Genomic DNA, 20,116 nt, shown 5'->3' with positions numbered 1-20,116 from the left:
AAGGGTTCACTCCAACACAAAAGCGACTGTGAATAAAATAGGGATTAACTGAAATAGGTATTTTTGTAAACGTCCCTCACAGTTCTGCTATGTTATGTTTCAGAACACGGACATGACAAAAGTGATGCGAGAAGGAAAAGACACTTGGCAGAACCGTCTTTTGCGATTCTGTTTCCACACGTCGAACATTCTTTGACACGCAGCTAAATTAAGCTTGACCATACATCCATGAGCTTGACAGTTAGCCTGCCACGGAGCAGGCTAGTTCTGCAGAATAAGTTGCCATGGTTATTGAGCGGGCAATCATAGAAGCCACAGTAATGGAACGGAACTCTCACTTAAATTAGCGAGACTTATCGAAATAAGCCAGGCTTTTCCTTTATCCAGCTTGATGGAATACCCCTCTGGGGTGTCTATATGCTTCTATTCCCCATTCACCACTATTACAAATACCCCAGTAGAGGCCTTAAAGCTCGCCAACGTTAGCAAGGATATAACGACACTGTGCCTTCAGAATAAATTCGTGAAACTGGACGAGAAGGACCAGTGTATGGTTCTTTAGTTTGGGAAATAAACTCAAGATCCACTTATTAGCTTTTTTCCCCAAAACTTTTAACCGCATCTCACAGCCTTCCTCGGAGGACAAACAGTAGTTTGACAAAAAAGTCAAGGTTCACTTAGTAGCATTTTTCCCGGAGCTTTCTACTGCATCTCACGTTCATCGTGGCAACTAGGCAAATTCCATCCACTTGCTACCACCAAAGCTTCAGAAAAACGTTTGGAAGTGAACCTTGGGATCATCCTATCCCTTTTTGTTAAACTTCACGCGGATCAATCCCAATTTTATTTTAACAATATAAATGGTAAGATTTTAAAATTAATGCAGTGCAGCAAACACATTTTGCAACAGAAAAACAAACAGTTTAATCTTCCTCACTTCAAATAGCAGTACTTTGCGAGTCTTTAATTGTGAAGGTTTTTGCAGGAAGTCGCCTGGCTTGGCCATCAGTTGAACGCACTAAGAAGATTGTAATGTCTGCGGCTCATATGAAGAAAAGGCCGAAACAGAGTTTGGATATGAACCAGCCGCTAACTGTGCGTATGCTCGTGTAACGGGGAGGGTTAAATATCTGTCAGTGTTAAGCGGCGGACTGGCTCCTCGTCGTTTTGGGGGAAGGACTGTAAGTACATGAAAGCGTTGTTTGGAGCCGTTGAACAAAGAGCTTTTCCCCTCTATTGTTAACCAGCGGAGCGCCTGTTTTCTAACTGATCCAAAGGTGGTTTCGGACTGTAAAAGTAAGCTAACTCCTCTGAACTTTTCCTGGCTTTAAAAGGGGGAATGGAAACATGGGCTTTAATGCTGTGCAGTTTAATTCATTCACACTCCGCTAACAAATCCTTGTAACCACCGTGAAAGCTAAACTGTTTTGATACAAAGCTAACTAACGTTGTAAGTCTACGAAACATTCATATTAGCAGAAAAGGTATTAAATGGATTTCGTGTCCATGACCTCCATTTAAATTCAACTTGTGCAATTTAGACGTAAACATGTAAACTGGGAGTTTGAATTTAACTTTCTTACTAACGTTGTTATAAGTTATAATTCTTTAAAGCCAGCCAACTAGCCGATACGTTATTTCGCTAACAGTCATGTGTACGGCGGTTGCTGCAATCAGTTGTTTCATACTAATGGTTTATTATGAAGCCGGTGAGTTTCAACAACAACAACAACAACAACAACAACAACAACAACACAAATGTCTACGTTAATCCAACAGACTGCTTCTGTGTGGAGTCAAGCCAGACTGCGTTCTGAAACTTTACGTATCTTTTATCACAGCAAAAGATAAGTCATAAAATATGACCCAAAACGGATTCTGAGACATTGGGAGCCACTCTCAGTATCGGCTCCTATCAAAATCGCTTTTAGAAAAGAACCCCTTTGCTCACAATCTTTACGCCACATAGCTGTCAGTTAGTGAGCGAGTTAACCAATTACAAAAGTAAACATTAAATCAAAAATGTGGCTTTAATGGATTATATCTAATGCCAAATTCAAAATGGGTTCTTCAGGAATCAAAATAACACTAACACTGTCAAGCAAAATGTTAGTAACATTGTGTGCTCTTGCCAAAACATTGAGGAACATTAAACTGCCACATTCTTTGTGTATCTGAACAATAGTAATTGGGGTTTAGGTCCACATGGCCAGCATATGTTGAGCTTACCATGCTGCTTTTGTTGACAGGTGAGGGGTGCCCTGTTCTCCAGCCATGACCTCTGGGAATGGGAGCACTGACAGCAGCCAACACAATGGAGAGAGCAAACCAGCCCAGGCTGTAGTTGGGTCCCACATCCTTACCCATCTGATAGAGGGCTTCGTTATCCAGGAGGGTGCCAAGCCTTTCCCTGTGAGTGCTACTGCTCTGCACCTGTCTGTCTGTAAAGTCACTAATACACACACAGAGAATATGATTATTATGTGACAGGAACAGTAATGAAAGACTTGAGTCAACTGACTTTAATGGCAGGTAACTCAAAAACATCTCTGGCCATTTTGACTTTTGACAAGTAATGGTTGACCAGGAGCAAAAACTTTTTTTTCTCCAACCTGTCTGATTGGCTGACTGCTTGTGTTTCTTGTCTCTGTCGTATCTCGTGTGTCTCTTTCATCATATTCCCAGATCTAAGACACTAACTAAGAGTGAAGTGCCATTATTACAAATAAAAATAATGGCCAAAATGTTGAAAATGTGACCAAAGTTGTTAGAAACCATTAGTATCATTTAATTTTTGGTAAAGTAGATGAAGCATATAACAGTATTTCACCTGCAAAAAACCATAGACTTGTGTACCTTTTTGACTACGTCCATTAATTTCAGGCACTAAGCAGCCACAGGAACTAAAAGTCCCTTTTTCCCAATCCATGACATCATGACAGACTGTTAACCTTTGCAGTCACATTTACCCAAGTACAACTGAGGCAAAGCAGGACGATTTGTTTCTGTTTGCTGCTCCGAAACTCTCAGCTCCAGTGCTGAATCTTAGCAAAGTCAGCTAAGCTACTTTTGAATCTGATGTTGTACAACCTTCTCTTCAATCCAGTGTGATTGACTATTCAGCTGTCAGGAGCCAATCAGGAGAGACGCTCTGTCGCACTAGGATTTTATACATCACATAGCAGATGATGAACAGCAGCGTTATAGGATTGGTTCATAATTATTCAAGTCTGTCTTAAAACAACAGTCAGGTGCCCAAATGAACACTGTAACATGGTTCTCTTGCCATATCATTCCTCCTGTTCGTACTGACCATTAGAAGATCCCTTTGTTATGCTGGTAACATTTTGCTGCTAGAGCAAAAATAAAAAAAAGTCACAAAAGAAAACAAAACGTTCCACAATCAATCATCTGTAAGGTGGTCAGTCCGAGCTGTCTTAAATCTGTCTTCTCTCATCTTTATGTTCCGATAAAATGAAACACGTTTAATATTATCAGAAGTTTTTGGCTCTCTCCAGCACCAAACAGGAAGCAGCAAACTGGGTAGTTACTAAGGTAATGGCAGAAAAAACTCCTCAAATACTGTCACGCACACACACGATAGACAGTGAATTAACGGTTCATCTCTCATTCCCACGTTCTTCTCCCACTAAAATAGCACAGCTACCCAAAGGAGGCTGGTAGCGAGTTGAGATAAAAAAAAATCAAAAATGTATTGTTTGTACAAAAATACAGTTTATCTTTATGGATTATATTGATGCTGAATTGACAAGAAGACAGTCAACATATGACGCCTTTTATCTTGTGTTTGGAGAGTCATGTGTTTTTGCAGACACATAAGGAGTTGTTTATGTCATATTTCTTAAAGGGAGTTTGGTGTAATATTCCCCTGGAGAGTTCAGGGAGATTCAGTTTAATTCAAACTGCTAATATGTATATTTTTTTAACGTTTTGTCACCACTACAGAATATCCAGGTAACTGCTACAGTATGATAAGGTTGTCTGACTGCTGTTAGTTATTGGTTTGATTAATGGTCTACAGTCTACCAGTATGTGTTTGTATTGATTGCTGATGGCGGCAGCTTATTGTACTCAGTTTCTAGCGGCAGTATGCAATGAATGATTGCCCTATGCGTGCATGTTTTTAAACTACTTCCCTAATTAAACATGATGTGCTTGATAAAACTTTAAAGCTCAGCATTCTTGTTGCCCTTTAGCTTCCCTTTTTTATAAGTCACATTATCATTTATTCACCCATAAAAAGTGAATATTTCTCTGTATAATATGACCTCCTCTTTCTGTCAGCTGATGTCTGCGGTGTATTTACTGGTTTTTCACACATGATTTCAGGCCATTTGGAGAAGTTAAACCTGTGACCTTCTGCCTCTGTATTATTATCTCAAAATGAATCTAGTTATAGTCTTGCAAATAATGACCCTGTGGCCCCAGTCTTTGCAAAATCTTATAGTCTGTTACTAAACTCAGTCAATTATGACACATCAGCTTTAGAGGGTGTCAGACTTAAGTCTTTTCAAAGTCTTCTAGTGTATGGTAGGCATAATACAACACCGTGTTGACTCACCCAGGAAGTACCCCCCACGATAACCCTGTTGTTCCACAGGAAACACTGATAATGCACTTACAATGCAAATGATACGGGACAAAATCCGCAGTCCTCCCTCTGTGCAAAAATGTATTTAAATACATTTTTGCACAGTATGAAGCAGTTTCACCTGCCATAATAACGTTTTTTTTTCTGTCTGCAGGTGGAACGTCCGTCTTTCTCAATTGAGAGCCTCAGGAGACACACAGACTCAAAGATGGACAGTCTCTCACCAAAGGGTAAAGTTTTTCAGACCAGTAGCAGAGCTTCATTATTAGCTGTTCCCAATAATGGTGCACATGACTAGCTCACATTTCTCTTGTCTATGTAAGAATGTACAAATGTAAATGATATACACAAAATATTATACAAAAATGATCAAGATGTATCACAGCATCATTTCAGATTGCATAATAATGATGTTAGAGTGAAGGCTGGCAGCTTAAACTGCATTCTGAAGTGTTTCAGAGAGACTTGAACTCTCTACACAGGATCTGTGGTCTGAGCTGTGACGTGGTAAAGTGGGTCACAGAGCACAGAGGCAGTCATAGATTTGTCATAGGCATAAGTTTGTGATAGGATCAATCCATCCACCAATCCATTTCCCAGCACTTCTCCAGGTCACCATGGCAGCAGGCTGAGCAAGGTGTCCCAGATATCCTCCTGCTAAGCCCTATCCTGGGGGAACCTGAGGTATTCCCAGGCCTGATGGGATATATAATCCCTCCAGTGTGTTGTGGGTGTACCCTGGGGTCCCTTCCCAGTTGGATGTGCCTTGAATGTGTCTAAAGGGAGATGAATCCTGACCAGATGCTCCTTTATCTACTTTTAAAACAAAGGAGTAGTGGTTCTACCCCCAGCTCATTCTGAATGTCTGAGCTCCCCCTATCACTAAAGGCTCCAAACAAACTTTTTCATGTGACATGTCGTCTGACCATTAGGGTGCACACTTTCAGAAAGTCTCTTCTTGAATGATTCATGGCGTTGCACGTGGTTGTAGTTGTGTGAAGAATGAAAAAGGAGAGCTTGAGAGAGCAGTTCAAACCCCGCCTACTTTTACACTTCCACATACCTGTCCACAACAATTTATGAAGGGTGCAAAAGTTGTGGAAGGCAGCCTTTGTATCTGCGATTTCATCATGAGATCATGATCACAGGCGAGTCAGTAAACCAACAGCTCACCACGACAGTCCTGTCGCTACAGGTGGCACTATGAATGGCTGACAGACTGGATATTGTGTGTAGGGCTGCAACTAACGATTATTTTCATCATCAGTCAATCTGTCAATTATTTTCTCAATTAATAGATTAGTTGTTTGGTCTACAAAGTGTCAGAAATGGTCAAGCATGTTGATAATTGTTTCCCTAAGCCTAAGATGTAACCTCAAATGTCTTATTTTGTCCACAACCCAAAGGTATTCAGTTTACTGTCATAGAGGACTAAAGAAGCCAGAAAATATTTACATTTGAGAAGCTGGAATCAGAGAATTTTAGCCTTTTTTTCTTAAAAAATGACTCAAAACAATTTATCAATTATCAAAATCATTGGCGATTCATTTAAACTAATCAATTAATCAACTAATCCTTGCAGCTCTAATTGTGTGCCATGTCTTGCAGAAGTTAGTCCTTGTTCCTACATAGATGTTGGTAACGGTACCTCTGGTGTTTGCCTGTGTCTGGCTGACTGTGTGTTATCCATGAACTCCGCTCTCAGAGTTAAAGGCCCAGCAGGAGCCCATGCTGACCTGTGAGCTGTGTGGCAGGGTGGACTTCGCCTACGTCTTCAAAAGGTCAAAGAGGTTCTGTTCTACAGTGTGTGCCAAACGGTAAGACATGAGGGTCTGCTCATTTTCTTTATTTCCACAGTTTGCCCTGTACTGGAAATATCTCCATATGTCATCATCAGCCCTGTGATTGGTGCAGCACAAGAACACATGTAGAATACAGATATTTAGGAAATATGTGTAGTAGCTGTGTGCAGATGTGGCAGTGTCATTATCCTTGTGTGTGTCTGAAGAAACACTGACAGGATGTTGTATTCCTGTCCGCCCACCTGTCTATGAGATGGAGAGTCATGGAGTATTGAGTGAGGCAAGTCAACAAAGTGTCAACACTAAGGGGATTTATGCTAATGAGATGCAAGCTTTCAACACCTTCTCATGTAAGAATACGAAAATATAAGTCCATATACAGCAAACACACGAGGCATGACAAATCTATGGTTTGGTGCATTATGTACAATATGGAGCTTGTATTGTTCTACTGCTGGTTAAAATGAACAATCATGAAAATAAACCAGCTAAGATTCATTATGAGGCTGTGCTCTTTATGTCTGAGTTTTAGCTAACCATGTTAACTCTTTTTGTAGCTACAATGTGGGATGTACAAAGAGAATGGGTCTCTTCCCAAACCGCAAAACCACCCTGGAGAACATGAAGAAACAAAGAGCACTGAACAGAAACCACAAAAATTCCCATTTAGAGTCTAAAAGGAAGGTGAGATTGTATTCAGCTTGTGATTTTTCATTTGTAATGTTATTTTGTGAAACATTTCCTCACCTGAATAAGTGTCCTCTCTTATAAATCAGACCAATATGTCTTCTTATTTTACAGGTCATTTAATTTTGTATTAATTACCTGGAAATTTAGAGAGTAAGAGTAATTTGCACGAATTTAATGGTTAATTTCCAGGACATTTTACAGAAAGGGTGGTGCACTTTGGTACAAATTATAAGAAAAACCGAAGAAGTGTTAAATTGGTTTAGGTGGTAAGTACAGCGTAGCCACACGCACAAAACATGCCCGTCTCGTACACACCACACAGACAGCTTAGCCACACACACACACAACATGTACGTTGCACACACAGCAGTGGCTGTGGCACAGACAGTACAGCCATATACACACATTGTTGTGTGTGTGTCCTTCAGCATGAATGAAGAAGACACAAAGCTCACAATTTGTAATACCTCAAGTCCAAAATAAGCCGTAAAGGGACAACCTTAGAAACATTTGGAACACTTAACTTAATCAGACACTTAAAAAACCATCACTGTGGTGAACATGCCCAATTTCATGAAGAAAAATGTAAGTTATTTAAATATTTAATGAACATACAATTGAATTTCAATATTCCATTAAAGAATAGTTACAAAAATGTTTGTGTATGCTGTCAATTAGAAACAAAGGAAATATATAAGGAAAGAAAGAAAATCTTTCTTTCTTATTAAATTCTTATAAAGAAAGAAAATTGGAATCACCAAAAATTGGAATCGGCAGATCAGACTTCAATCGGTGCATCTCTACCGTTGTCACATATGAACTCCGGACAATGTCCAGAGAATCAGGTCCAGACATTTTCCTGAGTTGCCCTTTCACACATGTAGCACACAGCAGGAGACTGTCTGTGCCAAACACGTGCTCACCTACTGGATATACTCCATTTGGTTTAGGCAAATGCAGAAGACAGGACATGATGCAAAAAGTATGCTGCGGTTGTTATTCAGCATTTTTAAGCTTTTCATCAGGAATAAAACTGCTTTTATTTTATGAGAAATCACAGGAAGTCATCTCTCCCATTAGCACTAGCTTCACAGTGGAGCATTCAGGTCCAGTCAAAACAATGCAACTTAGCTGGCCTGCTGTGTTTATCCAGTGCCAGTCACACGTGTAAAATAGTGGCTTTAATTTTTTGTTCTGCTTGTTCAACAGTTGTTTGATAAATTGCTCATATCATCTCCCTTACTGCTGTATTTTGTTGCACTTCTGGCGGCGGGTAGTTGTTGCCCACTCACTCACTGTGAATTCTCCGGAGAATTCACTGCTATATTCTCACATGGATTCAATCGGACATTACATGGACTTTGTACTAGAGAGCTGGATGGGTAAAGCCTATTTAATGTCCAGTCCGACTGATTTGGACATTTGCATTCGCACATACAGCTCCTCCAGGTAATGTCCAGGAAATTTCAGGGTTGCAGTGCATGTGTGCAAGGGGCTATAGATAAGCACTCTGAATGTCAGTATAGTTATAATTAGTCATATGGTCTCTCTCAGATAGGCTAAACATTAATATCTTCAGGTTTTCATTTAACAGTCACACTCTCACCTGGGGGGATACGAGCCTGGTCTGACTTGTTCCCCTGGTGATGGGCTTTATAGCTGCATCATTACCTTGGATACTATGTAGCCTAATATTATAATTTGAAATGGTGTTAGAGTGAAGAGAGAGAGACTTGAGCTCTCTACACAGGATCTGTGGTCTGAGCTGTGACATGGTAAAGTGGGTCACAGAGCACAGAGGCAGTCATAGATTTGTCATAGGCATAGGTTTGTGATAGGATCAATCCATCCACCAATCCATTTCCCAGCACTTCTCCAGGTCACCATGGCAGCAGGCTGAGCAAGGTGGCCCAGATATCCTCCTGCTAAGCCCTATCCTAGGGGAACCTGAGGTGTTCCCAGGCCTGATGGGATATATTATGAAATATAAAATAAGAGAACGCAAATATGTACACCTTAAAACTATCAAATAAAGGTAAAATTACTCATAAAATTATATTCTATAGGACAAGATTTTGCTATTACATATGGTAAACATTTAAAGCTCAAATTATGCTTTTACTGTAACATGCAAACAGATGCATAAAACTATGTACTTTGTACATGAAACCTCAAGTAGACTCTGAATTAGTAAAAAGGTGTGAATAACTCATGTAGATGTATTACCTGTCAAGATACTCAAAATACAAATAGAGGAGTAAAAGAAACTGGCCTGGTAACTCTACTCAACATTACATACACGTCTACATTTTCAAATGCACTTTTAATAATATCAAAACACACGTAGTGATAACATGTTAAAACACTCAGAATTTGATTCAAAACTTTTTTTTAAACTACTTTGACCTGGGGCTCATATTTGTATGGAAAAAAGGACTCAATGTCCATGTTGAGGCCACGCAAATCTATCAACTGCCTTTATCATGTGACTCTGGTGTGACAAACCACTTGGTTCAACTTGGGCCTCACGTGCTACAGGGTTTGGGGATGCTTGTGGGTCAACAGGTTCTGATGCTATGGCTCTAAGAGTAGAATTAATTTCTCCATTGGCTTGGCTCGGCTCATAAGAGTTTGAGTTTTGTGGGTCTCTGCTATCTCTCTCCTCCCTCTGAAAATTCCCATCCTCCTCCTCCACTTCAACTCCTCCTTGGAGCTACCCGCAGTGGATCTGTAGATGCCATGTCACCATTTTGCATGATCCATTCCCTTGTGCGAGATTCGGCATCTCCTGGTTATAGAATATTACTTGGAGGTGTTTGGTCATCAGATGATCCACCAGAGGACACAACATCCTCTTGTTCCATATCCAGAGGCAGTGAGGTAGCAGGCATGATGAGGTTTTAGTGAATCATTTTCCCTTCATCACTGCTGACCTTCTTTAAGCGGTACACAAGGAGCTTGTGATCCTTCCAAGTGAACTCATACGGGTCAGATTCCCATCGGCTTCTTTTTCCCTCGTCTTATTGTCATGAATATGCGATTGCCTGCAGACACAGGAGAACCTTTGACTGCTGTTTTTGATATGATTGCTGTCTGGTTGCGTGTTGTTAGGCAACTTTCATTGATTCCCTCAGGTCATGTTTCAGCTTAGTGACACAGGCATCATAGTCAACCACTCTCTCATCTCTCAGAGCAGATCCAAACCTGACATCCGCTGGCAAATGGGGAATCCTTCCGAACATGAGATAGAAGGCGGTATAACTTGTTGTCTCAGGGCTGGCACAATTGTTCTTCTCATGAGGGGGCAAAGCTTGTAGTATACTTCAATTGCTGGAATGCATGAGCAAGGCATGTGAAATGATCTGTAACCACAAGGACATCCACAGAGCAGTTGTTTGAGTTCTCATCACTCTAAAAAATTATGCACACCAACTCAAGTTGAGCATGAGTATGGATGGACTCAAGGGAGGCTCTGGATTCAGGTTCTGGAGATTTGCTCACCGTTTACACCTTGTCACATACTCCTTCACTTCCTGCTACTGGCCAATCCAATAAAACCGCTGTCATGCCAACTAAAGGATGCAACTCTGGCCTTGATGTCCTTCATCGTCATGGATGTCCTTGAGCAATAATGGTCTCAGTCCTGGTGGGACAACAAGCTGGTGGACCTTATGGCCTGAGAACAGGTCATTGGTAACCCTGTGCAGAAGACCGTTTACCAACTTAAGCTTTTCCCATTGCCTCAGAAGAACCTGAGCATTCTCATGGCTCCTCTCCCGCCTGGACAGGCACTGCTTTCACTGAACATAATACATGGCTCTGGATATTGTAGTGTCCTCTTCCTCCTATTGTTGGAGTCCTACATGCAAGAGAGCTGGGAGTGTTCTCTGTGAATGCAGGGAGTAAATATTGCCAACTACCTCTATAGTAGCCACAGTGTGAACAGGGCTCCCATACACTATGAGCGGAAAGGAGGGCTGCAACAGTGTTGGTGGTGACATTACCAGATTTTTCCCTTGGTGTTTAATGTTCTGAGGATAGGGCCAGAGTGTTCACAGTCAGATGGAATGCATCCTGGACATCATTGGGCTGAACCTCCTTCATCTTGTTGACAAGAGACTGGTAGGGCTCTTGGATAATTCGCGTGGTAAAACTGCCCTTAATAAAGGGATTCTGCTGAGGGGGTCAAGGATGACATTCTGCACGCCTGGGACATATTTGATATCAAAGTCAAAAGGGGCTTATTTGGACAAGTACTGCTACTCACTAGCATCCAGGTTAGGCTTGCATTAGCTAAGGTTAGCATTAACTAACAAAATGAAGGGCTTGTTCAAATCTGGGTGAACAAACATCAAAGTGTCTAAGACAGCCTGTTTCAGAGACTAGAGGGCTTCCTGGCATTCTGTAGTCCAGTCAGCAGGAGACATCTTATGCCATTTTGGGAGCTGGAAAGAGGCTTGGACTTGGGCTCAGATGTCAGCTTGTACAGTGGCCTTACTAGGGTAGAGAAGACTTCAATGAAGTGGTTTTGGTAGTTGAACATGCCCAGAGCTTCTGAGGAGAGGGAGTACATCCATCCTCTATCAAGAGGTCCTTCTTTGTAAGGTTTGCTATGACCTCAACCTTCTCTGAATCTGTAGACACACCATTCTCAGTGATTATATGGCCCAACTTGAGTTTCCATCTCAAAAGCAAGTTTGAGGTCATGGTTCTGCAGGTGACCGAAAACTGGAGGTCAGATCCATGTAGCTAAAGAAATTATTACCTCCGAGAGCAGCCAGGGCATCAGACTGGTGAGGCAGAGGGAAAGCATCCTTAAAGGTACATTTAGCTCCCTAAAATTGGTGCACACTGAAAGGTCTTCATTCTTCTTCCAAACTAACACCAGGGGAGATGACCACTCACTGAAGGACTTCCTGATGATACCCTTTTCCTCCATCTCATCGAGAACCACCTTGAGCTTGTGGTAGTCTGCTGGAGAGTCTCTTCTATAGGGGAGATGGAAGGGCCACTCATTCTTGAGATGGATACGATGAACAAAATCCTTTGCTTCTCCACAGTCAAGCTTATCCCTGGAAAACAATCCATTATATTTGGCAACCAGAGCATTGACCTTATCTTTCCATGGCTCACTCACTTCACAGGAGTTAAGATCCAGCCGTGCCTGTTCAAGCTCCAAGAGCATGGGACCAGTGTCCTCCACAGACTGATGGTTCACTCTAATGTTACCATAGACTTCTTGTGGGGTCTCCTAAGGAATGCTACCAGCACAGGTTGATGGGTCAAGGTCTTCCAGGGTGATACAGGGGACACACATCTGCCAGCTTTGAGTTACACTGCAAAGTAAGTGGCTCATCCAAGGGGTTCAGGACCCTGACCAGGACCCAGCCATCATCCCAAAGAGGCACCACAGCTCTGCCAACAATCACATTTTGGTTGAGGGTTCTTGATGTTGGAGGCTCCATGATAACTGCACTGCTAATGGAGAGGTTGGACTGCATAGGGAGTTTGCCCCGTAGTATGTGCTCTGTGCAAGGCTGCAGTATTACAGATTTCTTTTAGCTTCACTGTGCCTGTCTTGTCTGAAATATGGTGGCCCCAGTCTATGTTTATAAACGTGTTGCTGCCGTATTTGTGCCTTTAGATGACGTTATTTTGAGTGTCGATGGAGCACCTACAGTATCTACAAAGCTTTTTTGGGGGGTTTATACTGCTTTAATGTGTGTAGCTATCATCTGTGAAGTGTAGTAAAAAATATTTTTGGGGGGAGTTTTGTGTGACAGGTTAGTGCAGTTTATCACAACAGAACAGCAGAACAGTTGATAATGTATTTCTCAGTGGTTACAGATAAGTGTTGATGTGACTATTATTAGCAGGAGGATTGAGCCGTTATAATGGCAGGCAGGCTGAGCTTCAGTAACATCAATGTGCTGGCTCCCACTGTCCAGATGGGAACTAGTTGGTGCCTGCCATTGCTCGCTGGCTGTCTGGGGCGAATGAACACAAATGATCCCGCGGCCAAACTTGTGTCAATTACACACACACACAAAAAAACAAATGCTCCTGTGGTCAAACTCAAGCGAGTAACGCAAGGCGAAGATTCACTTCGCAATTGGTGTGAAGACAACATAAAAATCAACACTTACATAGCAACTAATTTTAGAAAAAACCTAATTTGCTTATATCATTTGACACACAACACTACACACTGAAAACTTTTCCAAATTTTATCTAATTCAGAGTAATTCATTAAGATCTTTCTAATTTTTTTACATTCTTGTTTTAACTTTTTTTTCTTATATTTTGTACCTAATTGCACCTCTCTCTGTACAATGTCCTAAAATATCTGCAATTTACTCTGAAAATTTCCAGGAAATTACTTTAAAATTAAGAACTGTTACTGTCTTTTATCTGACATAATATCTTTTCAGTCATTTCTACATTAGATCGTATCAAATTTAGTTTTCTCTTCAGCATGTGCATTGTATGGAAAACCCACTGACTCTCAGCTTGCTCCCTCTGTGCAGAAGCCTGCTATTGTTGCTCTGTCCTCTGGTCACTCGGTCCACCCTGCACAGGGAGAATCCAGTCAGTGTTCAGACTTGTCCGGCTACAAGAGACCCCCATCCCCTCTGTTGGCTGGCCAGCGGGTGCCTGTGGTGCAAGGCTCTGAGCTGCCCCTACTGCCCCACAGCTTCCTGCCCAGTGACCCTGGTCAGTGGAACGTGGAGGATGTCTACGTGTTCATCTGCTCTTTGCCAGGTGGGCGCTACTGCAACTGTCACTGTGTTACATCTGTTCACATTCAACATGTTAAAGTATTTTCACTGGCACCTCTGTCTTTGATAGTGACAGTGTAGAGGTGAAGAGATATGATGGAAGAGGGAGGAGGGATGCAATGCAACAAAGGTCCTGAGCCAGACTCAAACCTGGGACACTGCCATTACATGTTCATTGTAGAGCTGCAACAATTAGTCGATTAATCGATTAGTTGATGAACAGAAGATTCATCAACTGTTTTGATGATTGATTAATTGTTTGTCATTTTTCAAGCAAAAATACCAAACATTTGATGTTTCCAGTTTCCCAAATGTGATGATTTGCTGCTCTACTTTATCATATTTGACAGTAAATTGAACATCTTAAAATTTTAAACTGTTAGAACAAGCAAATCGAAGACATCACTCTATGAAATTGTGAATGCCATGTTTTCACAAATTTTAAAAAATTTGTAACATTTCACAGACTAAATAATTATTCGATGAATCGAGAAAATGATCGGCAGATTATCTGATCATGACAGTACTTGTTACATTGTCTTGAACTGTGGAAACATTAAAGACCCTGAAAACATCTTTTCTAAGCCAGCTTCTCACTATAAGTGATGAACACACAATTTGTGCCAAACTTATAAAAGTTAAGGTTATTTGCCATGAGGGATTTCTGGGATTGTGTTTTTCTCTGAGCTCATCTCACTGGTTTGAAGTGGGTTGGACTTGGAAGAGAGATGATGTCACATATTTACATGCACCAATTAGAATTTTGCGACATTTGAATCCAAACGTGATGACAGATGTGGGGGTGTTTGCTGATGTTTCCAGGCCACTGTCAATCAAATCTCATCATACTACACCCACAATTAGCTGAGTTTTTTTCAACTCCTAAAAGAGTACTTGACTGATGGCTCTGCACATGGGATTTGTTGTATAGAATATCACCAGTCTTATCCTTTTTAACAATATTGTTGAAGTTCTCAAATATGTAATCAAAACAATTGTTAGTTGTAGAACTACAGATAGAGGTGCACCGATACTGATATCGGCTATCACTCCCATACTGACTCAAATAGCTGGATTGGGTATTGGTGGCATTTGGCCGATCTTATTGTCTTATTTATTTATTGGGACCAAATACAGTGTTAAACACAAATGTTACCTTTTGATGTACTGTACCAGAGTTATCTTATAGCTAATTTTCATCTGCAGTCCCTTTGGCAGGTCACAATTAAAAAATATAACAGCACAATAACAAACAGTACAAAGCAAAAAACACACAGGGCACATAATACAAAATACAAAGCTACACACATTAGCACATCACATACACCCACATTGTCAACTAGAAATTAATAATGTAAGCTTGTCAAATTAAAAGCAAGATTATTTATGTTCATGAGAAGACCATGAGATGAAATTTAGAGTCGGTGTTACAGAGCTGAGTAGTTTTTAGCAGATTTTTTTTAATTTGGTTTTGAACAAACTGATGGAGCTACAGTTCTTCATATCATCAGGTAGGGCATTCCACTGAGTTGTGGCTTTCACAGAGAAAGCTGACTGTAGAAATGCAGTGCGATGAAATGGTATGGTACAATCTCGTACAGAGGACATTCTGGAAGATCTAATAGAACTTACTGAGTGAGTGTACACAAAGTCACATAGTGGAGGAGGCCAAACCATTTAAAATTTTATAAACAAGGCACAAATTTGAAAATAATCTAAAATTTTCAAAGCTCAGTAAATTGTATTTCTCTAGTACCCTACAGTGATGGAAATGCATTGGCTTTTTGTCCAGAGTTTTTAGAGTTTGTTTGTAGAAGGACTCAAGAGGTCTTATGGCTGTTTCTCCAGCCTGCCCCCAACATGTGATGCAATAAGACATACGGGAAAGAATCATAGCATGCATAAATATCTTCTAATATGTCAGTTTCTAATATGTCTAAAATTTGCCCAGTTGTACTTGGTTTTAACTGTTTTTTTAACATGTTTCTTAATGTTCAAATTTTGATCTAGTGTCACACCAAGATATTTAAAATCGGTGACTATGTCAATCCTTTCACCTTTGATGAGAATATCAGTGTTAGGAGGTCATACCATGGTTTTAGAGAAAAATATACCTTTTGTCTTGTTTACATATAGACTAAGACATCATTGATGAAGCCATTGTGTGATAATTTCCAACACAATTGTTATGTTAGCAGCTGCTAACTCAGCTGTTTTTGCATGTGTTTACACAACAGGGTCATCTGCATACATTTGCAGTTCTACATCATGACACTGTTGAGGGAGATCATTAATATATAGGCTAAATAATAGGGGACCTAACACTGACCCGTGTGGAACACCCACTCTGCACTTCATGTAACTGGACAGTGTGTCACCAACTTTAACACATTGTATCCTATTAGATAAATACGAAAACATCCATACCAGTACTCTAGATAGGAAGTTAAATTTAGAGAGTTTCAATATTAAAATATCATGATTGACTGTGTCGAATGCTTTATGCAGATCTAAAAATACAGCACCAACTACTCCTTTATCAAGTCTTGATATAATTTGCTCTATTAAGTCCAAGGTAGTAGTTTCAGTGGAATGATTTGTTCTTAAGCCAAATTGCATAGGATGTAGACCAAAATTGCTCGTTTTAAGAAATATTGTCAGTTGTTCAATGACAACTTTCTCAGCAACGTTTGAGAGTACTGGCAGTATACTTATTGGTCTGTAGTTACTGGCTTCAAGGCGGTCTCCAGATGTAAAAATATGCATGACAATGGTACATTTCCAGTCATCAGGAAAGGAGCTGTGTTTAAAGTTGGAGTTAAAATATCTTTGTGTGATTTAACAAATATGGATAGAGATTTATACTCCCAGTTCACATTAAAATCACCCATAAGTAATAATTCTTTGTTGAGATTGCACTCTTTCAAGACTTCTGTGAGTTGACCATAGAAAGTGTCATCAGCAGAAGGGGGCCTATAGACACCTATGATGTAAAAAGACATTTGTTGGGACAAGATTATTTTTATCTCAACATATTCTAACATGTTACCCGCATTGTAAACCACACATTCACATTTTATGTTGTTTCTCACATAAAAAGCACCCTTCCTCCTCTTCCATCAGGTCTGTCTCTTCTTAATCAGTGGTATGCGGGCACCGTGAACATACTCGCTGGAGTTGTTTGTTTCAACCATGTTTCAGTCAGACACAGAAAGTCCAGATTTGAGTTAGCTGATTACTCTTTGCAGTAATGCTTCTGATGTTAAAATGTCCACCAAATAGCCCCCTCGGTTTCAGCTTCAGATCCCATGAGACTTTGGCATGATTGACATTTTGGAAGGTTTTGAATAACCTCTGCCTCCTCACTGCAGGGTTTCGACACACAGTGGTGTCAGCAGCAGATTTTTGTGAGAGAGACACTGGACCTATCAAGGTCTCCACAGGCGAAAAGTTATTCATTGAGACATCATGAGTCTGTAAAGGGGGAAGTCTGGCTCAGAAAGTTGCTGGTCATTCATCACCGGCACCGAAGGAGTCCCAGACATACTCAGGCGCAAATCAGCACCAAAGTTCAGCAGCGCTCCAGGGGTCATTGGTCCAGGATTTAGCTGAACATCTCCGGAGAGCAGGAGCAGCATGAAGAGGAGACCTGCTACTCTCCAAAACAGGGTGGCAGATGACCGGTCCACTGGATCGGTGTTTTCCCTCTAGTACCTGTGCTCATCCATGCCGCAGGACAGAGGAATAAATTGCAAAATATCCCAGTGAATTGTGATTTCTTCAGCTGGCCATGAGCCAGCGTTTGTCCCAAGCCCAATTGCTAGGAGTGTGTGGTGGCCCAGCTGTTTTCAATCAGTGTTGATTGCTCTGGCCAGACAGACGCATACAAGCAATACAGCAGTTAGTACCAAGAGTAGTCCGAAAAGCACTCCATGAAACACAGCCCAGGTGTTTTTGCTGATGAAAAACTGCTTTGAACTTGACGCAGTTTTTGACAGGCATGCTCTGTGGTATGATAAATGGTCTTGCGGGACACTCCTAGGCAGCAATCCCATCCAGGATCCCAGAAGGGTAGAAGCTCTTCTTAAGCCCCTCAGCACTGGCCCGGTGCATCCGGAACGTCCTCTCGACCACACCCGGGAGAAAAGGCCACCATCCGGGCAGTTGGGATCCCCAGAAGATCCATGTGGCCAGGACCGCAGCCAGTGTTTAATCCCTCCATGTTTACCCTGATGTTTCCTTCAATGTTGAGATGGATGTGGAGGTGGTCTTGCTTGTCCATGTGGTCAGGGTTGCCGCGGGTATTTATCCTCCACCTTTTCCTCGATGCTTGTCTGGTATCAGACACCATTATTTTTAATAAATAACAATTCAGTTAATCTGTGTCTATGTATTTATTTGTTACATTTAAGTAGTTAAGTTAGGAAAGCAATGTGTAAGTCAAGCCTGATTTTGTCTTACACATAAAAGAATGACCCCAGTCTCTTCCACACAGTGAGGCATACAGGTTATTAATTAAACACTGGTATCGGATCAGTACCCGGTATCGGCTGATACCCAAAGCCCAGGTATCGATATTGGTATGGGGACTGAAAAAGTCAGATTTGTGCATCCCTACCTACAGAGGCATATTTGCACTTGGCTGTCAATGTGTCAAGTTAAATGTTGTGGTTTTTCAACATCTCTGCTTGCAAAGTACAGTCTGTTCTTGGCTTGTAAGCTACAATTAACCTCAAGTTGTGTTTTTCTTCCTTTTCTGTGCTTTACTAAAGAATGAATTTATAAAAAACAAGATAGGATAACCAAGATCCTTGGCATGTGTCTGAGTACTTAAATTTAGATAAAGACGAACAATAACATCATATTTAACAAATCAAAATAAAATAGCATAAATTTGTCTTCTATTTAAATTAAAGGGTAGAGCCGTCATGTTATATTAATTTGAACAGTTTACATGCCATGAATACATTTCAGGGATTTATAGTACAACTGGAATTCATTATAAAAAGCATTAATAGTGGCTGGGGCTTTCATGGCTCTGTCTATATAATAATTTGACATTATGAGAATTGTGTTAATAAGCAGATTTTCCAATTTCTTGTTCTTCTCCTGTCCATACATTACATCTACATGTAATATGAGTTCATATTTAATCATCTGTCCCTCCCGTTGTAGGAAATAATGGATTAATCCTGGAAGGCTATTGATGTAGCACTTTTCTCCTTATGAAAGTAACACAGCAATTATTCAGCCAATGAGAATTTGGTCGGACAAGAGCATAAAGACCAACTAATCGACCAGCAGACTACAACCCTACAAATGTGAATATTTTCTGGTTTCTTTAGTCCTCTATAACAGTAAACTGAATATCTTTGGGTCGTGGACTTAGGACAAATAAGATATTTGAGGATGTCACCTTGGGCTCTGTGAAACAGTGATCAACATTTTTCACCATTTTCTGACATTTTATGGACCAAATAACTAATGAATTAATCAAGAGAATAATCAACAGATGAATCGATTATTAAAATAATAGTTAGTTGCAGTCTTAAAAAAATAAGTTTTTTATCTTGGTACTTTGGCAGGATCCAACACAGGTTTGTTACATTGTGTGGGTAAGTTCCTTTCAGTAATAAAACATTACAATGACTTGAAGATAAAGAAAAACAAATACGATACAGATTTAACAAATACTGTACCAACAATGTATTTAAAAAATGTGGTGCCAAATTCTTCATGGTGATCATCATGAGACATCAGGCCAGTGGTGAGCAGAGCTGTGGTGATCCTCACTGTTGACTGTCTGCCGCAGGGTGTCTGGAAATCGCTGAGGAGTTCCGCTCTCAGGAGATCGATGGACAGGCCCTGCTGCTGCTGAAGGAGGACCATCTCATGGGAACCATGAATATCAAACTGGGCCCTGCACTCAAGATCTTTGCCCAGATAAGCATGCTGAAAGACTCATAGCCCAGCTCACCCCTCACACACACACAGCTCTCAAAGGCAGCTCCATGACTGGACAAAAAGTATGTGCTCGGGATCCCATGCGTTGAGTTCAGGTAACAAGCCAGAATTGTTTGATGGATGTTTTGTCACGGCCTGCTCAACACAAGGACATCAGCTGTGACTGTTGGACTCACCTTTTACACTGAAATGTTCACTCTGGTAAACTTCAGGAAAGCCTTACTCCATAGTTTGAGAAGAATGCTGTTAATGTAGGATGTGTTGGGAAA

At 40.8% G+C, this 20,116-nt stretch overlaps 1 protein-coding gene across 5 annotated transcripts; it reads left to right on the top strand.

Annotated features, from left to right (window-relative positions):
* Window positions 1-980: 980 nt before the first annotated feature.
* Window positions 981-19,892, top strand: LOC137183979 (polyhomeotic-like protein 2). 5 transcript variants are annotated; one of them, XM_067591240.1, is made up of 7 exons: window positions 981-1,181; window positions 2,250-2,412; window positions 4,767-4,842; window positions 6,318-6,429; window positions 6,972-7,098; window positions 13,632-13,866; window positions 17,255-18,262. In XM_067591240.1, exons 2-7 carry the CDS (start codon window positions 2,275-2,277, stop codon window positions 17,353-17,355), a joined length of 789 nt encoding a protein of 262 aa, XP_067447341.1. In that variant the 5' UTR covers window positions 981-1,181; window positions 2,250-2,274; the 3' UTR covers window positions 17,356-18,262. The 5 variants fall into 5 exon arrangements, with proteins under 5 accessions (XP_067447341.1, XP_067447342.1, XP_067447338.1 ...); XM_067591241.1 differs by lacking the exon at window positions 17,255-18,262 and adding an exon at window positions 13,954-15,978 and having other exon boundaries at window positions 982-1,181; XM_067591237.1 differs by lacking the exon at window positions 17,255-18,262 and adding an exon at window positions 19,696-19,892 and having other exon boundaries at window positions 983-1,181.
* Window positions 19,893-20,116: the final 224 nt, after the last annotated feature.

This window comes from Thunnus thynnus, chromosome 6, assembly GCF_963924715.1.
Source record: "Thunnus thynnus chromosome 6, fThuThy2.1, whole genome shotgun sequence".
NCBI classification, from domain to species: domain Eukaryota; kingdom Metazoa; phylum Chordata; class Actinopteri; order Scombriformes; family Scombridae; genus Thunnus; species Thunnus thynnus.
This window is presented reverse-complemented; position numbering and strand designations above follow the sequence as displayed.

Excerpts from the sequence above, each read along its gene's own strand:
- LOC137183979 (XM_067591237.1), top strand. The coding sequence starts at position 2,275 with ATGACCTCTGGGAATGGGAGCACTGACAGCAGCCAACACAATGGAGAG. Across the intron at positions 2,413-4,766 it reads AGGGTGCCAAGCCTTTCCCT|GTGGAACGTCCGTCTTTCTC; the intron begins GTGAGTGCTACT and ends TTCTGTCTGCAG. Across the intron at positions 6,430-6,971 it reads TCTACAGTGTGTGCCAAACG|CTACAATGTGGGATGTACAA; the intron begins GTAAGACATGAG and ends CTCTTTTTGTAG.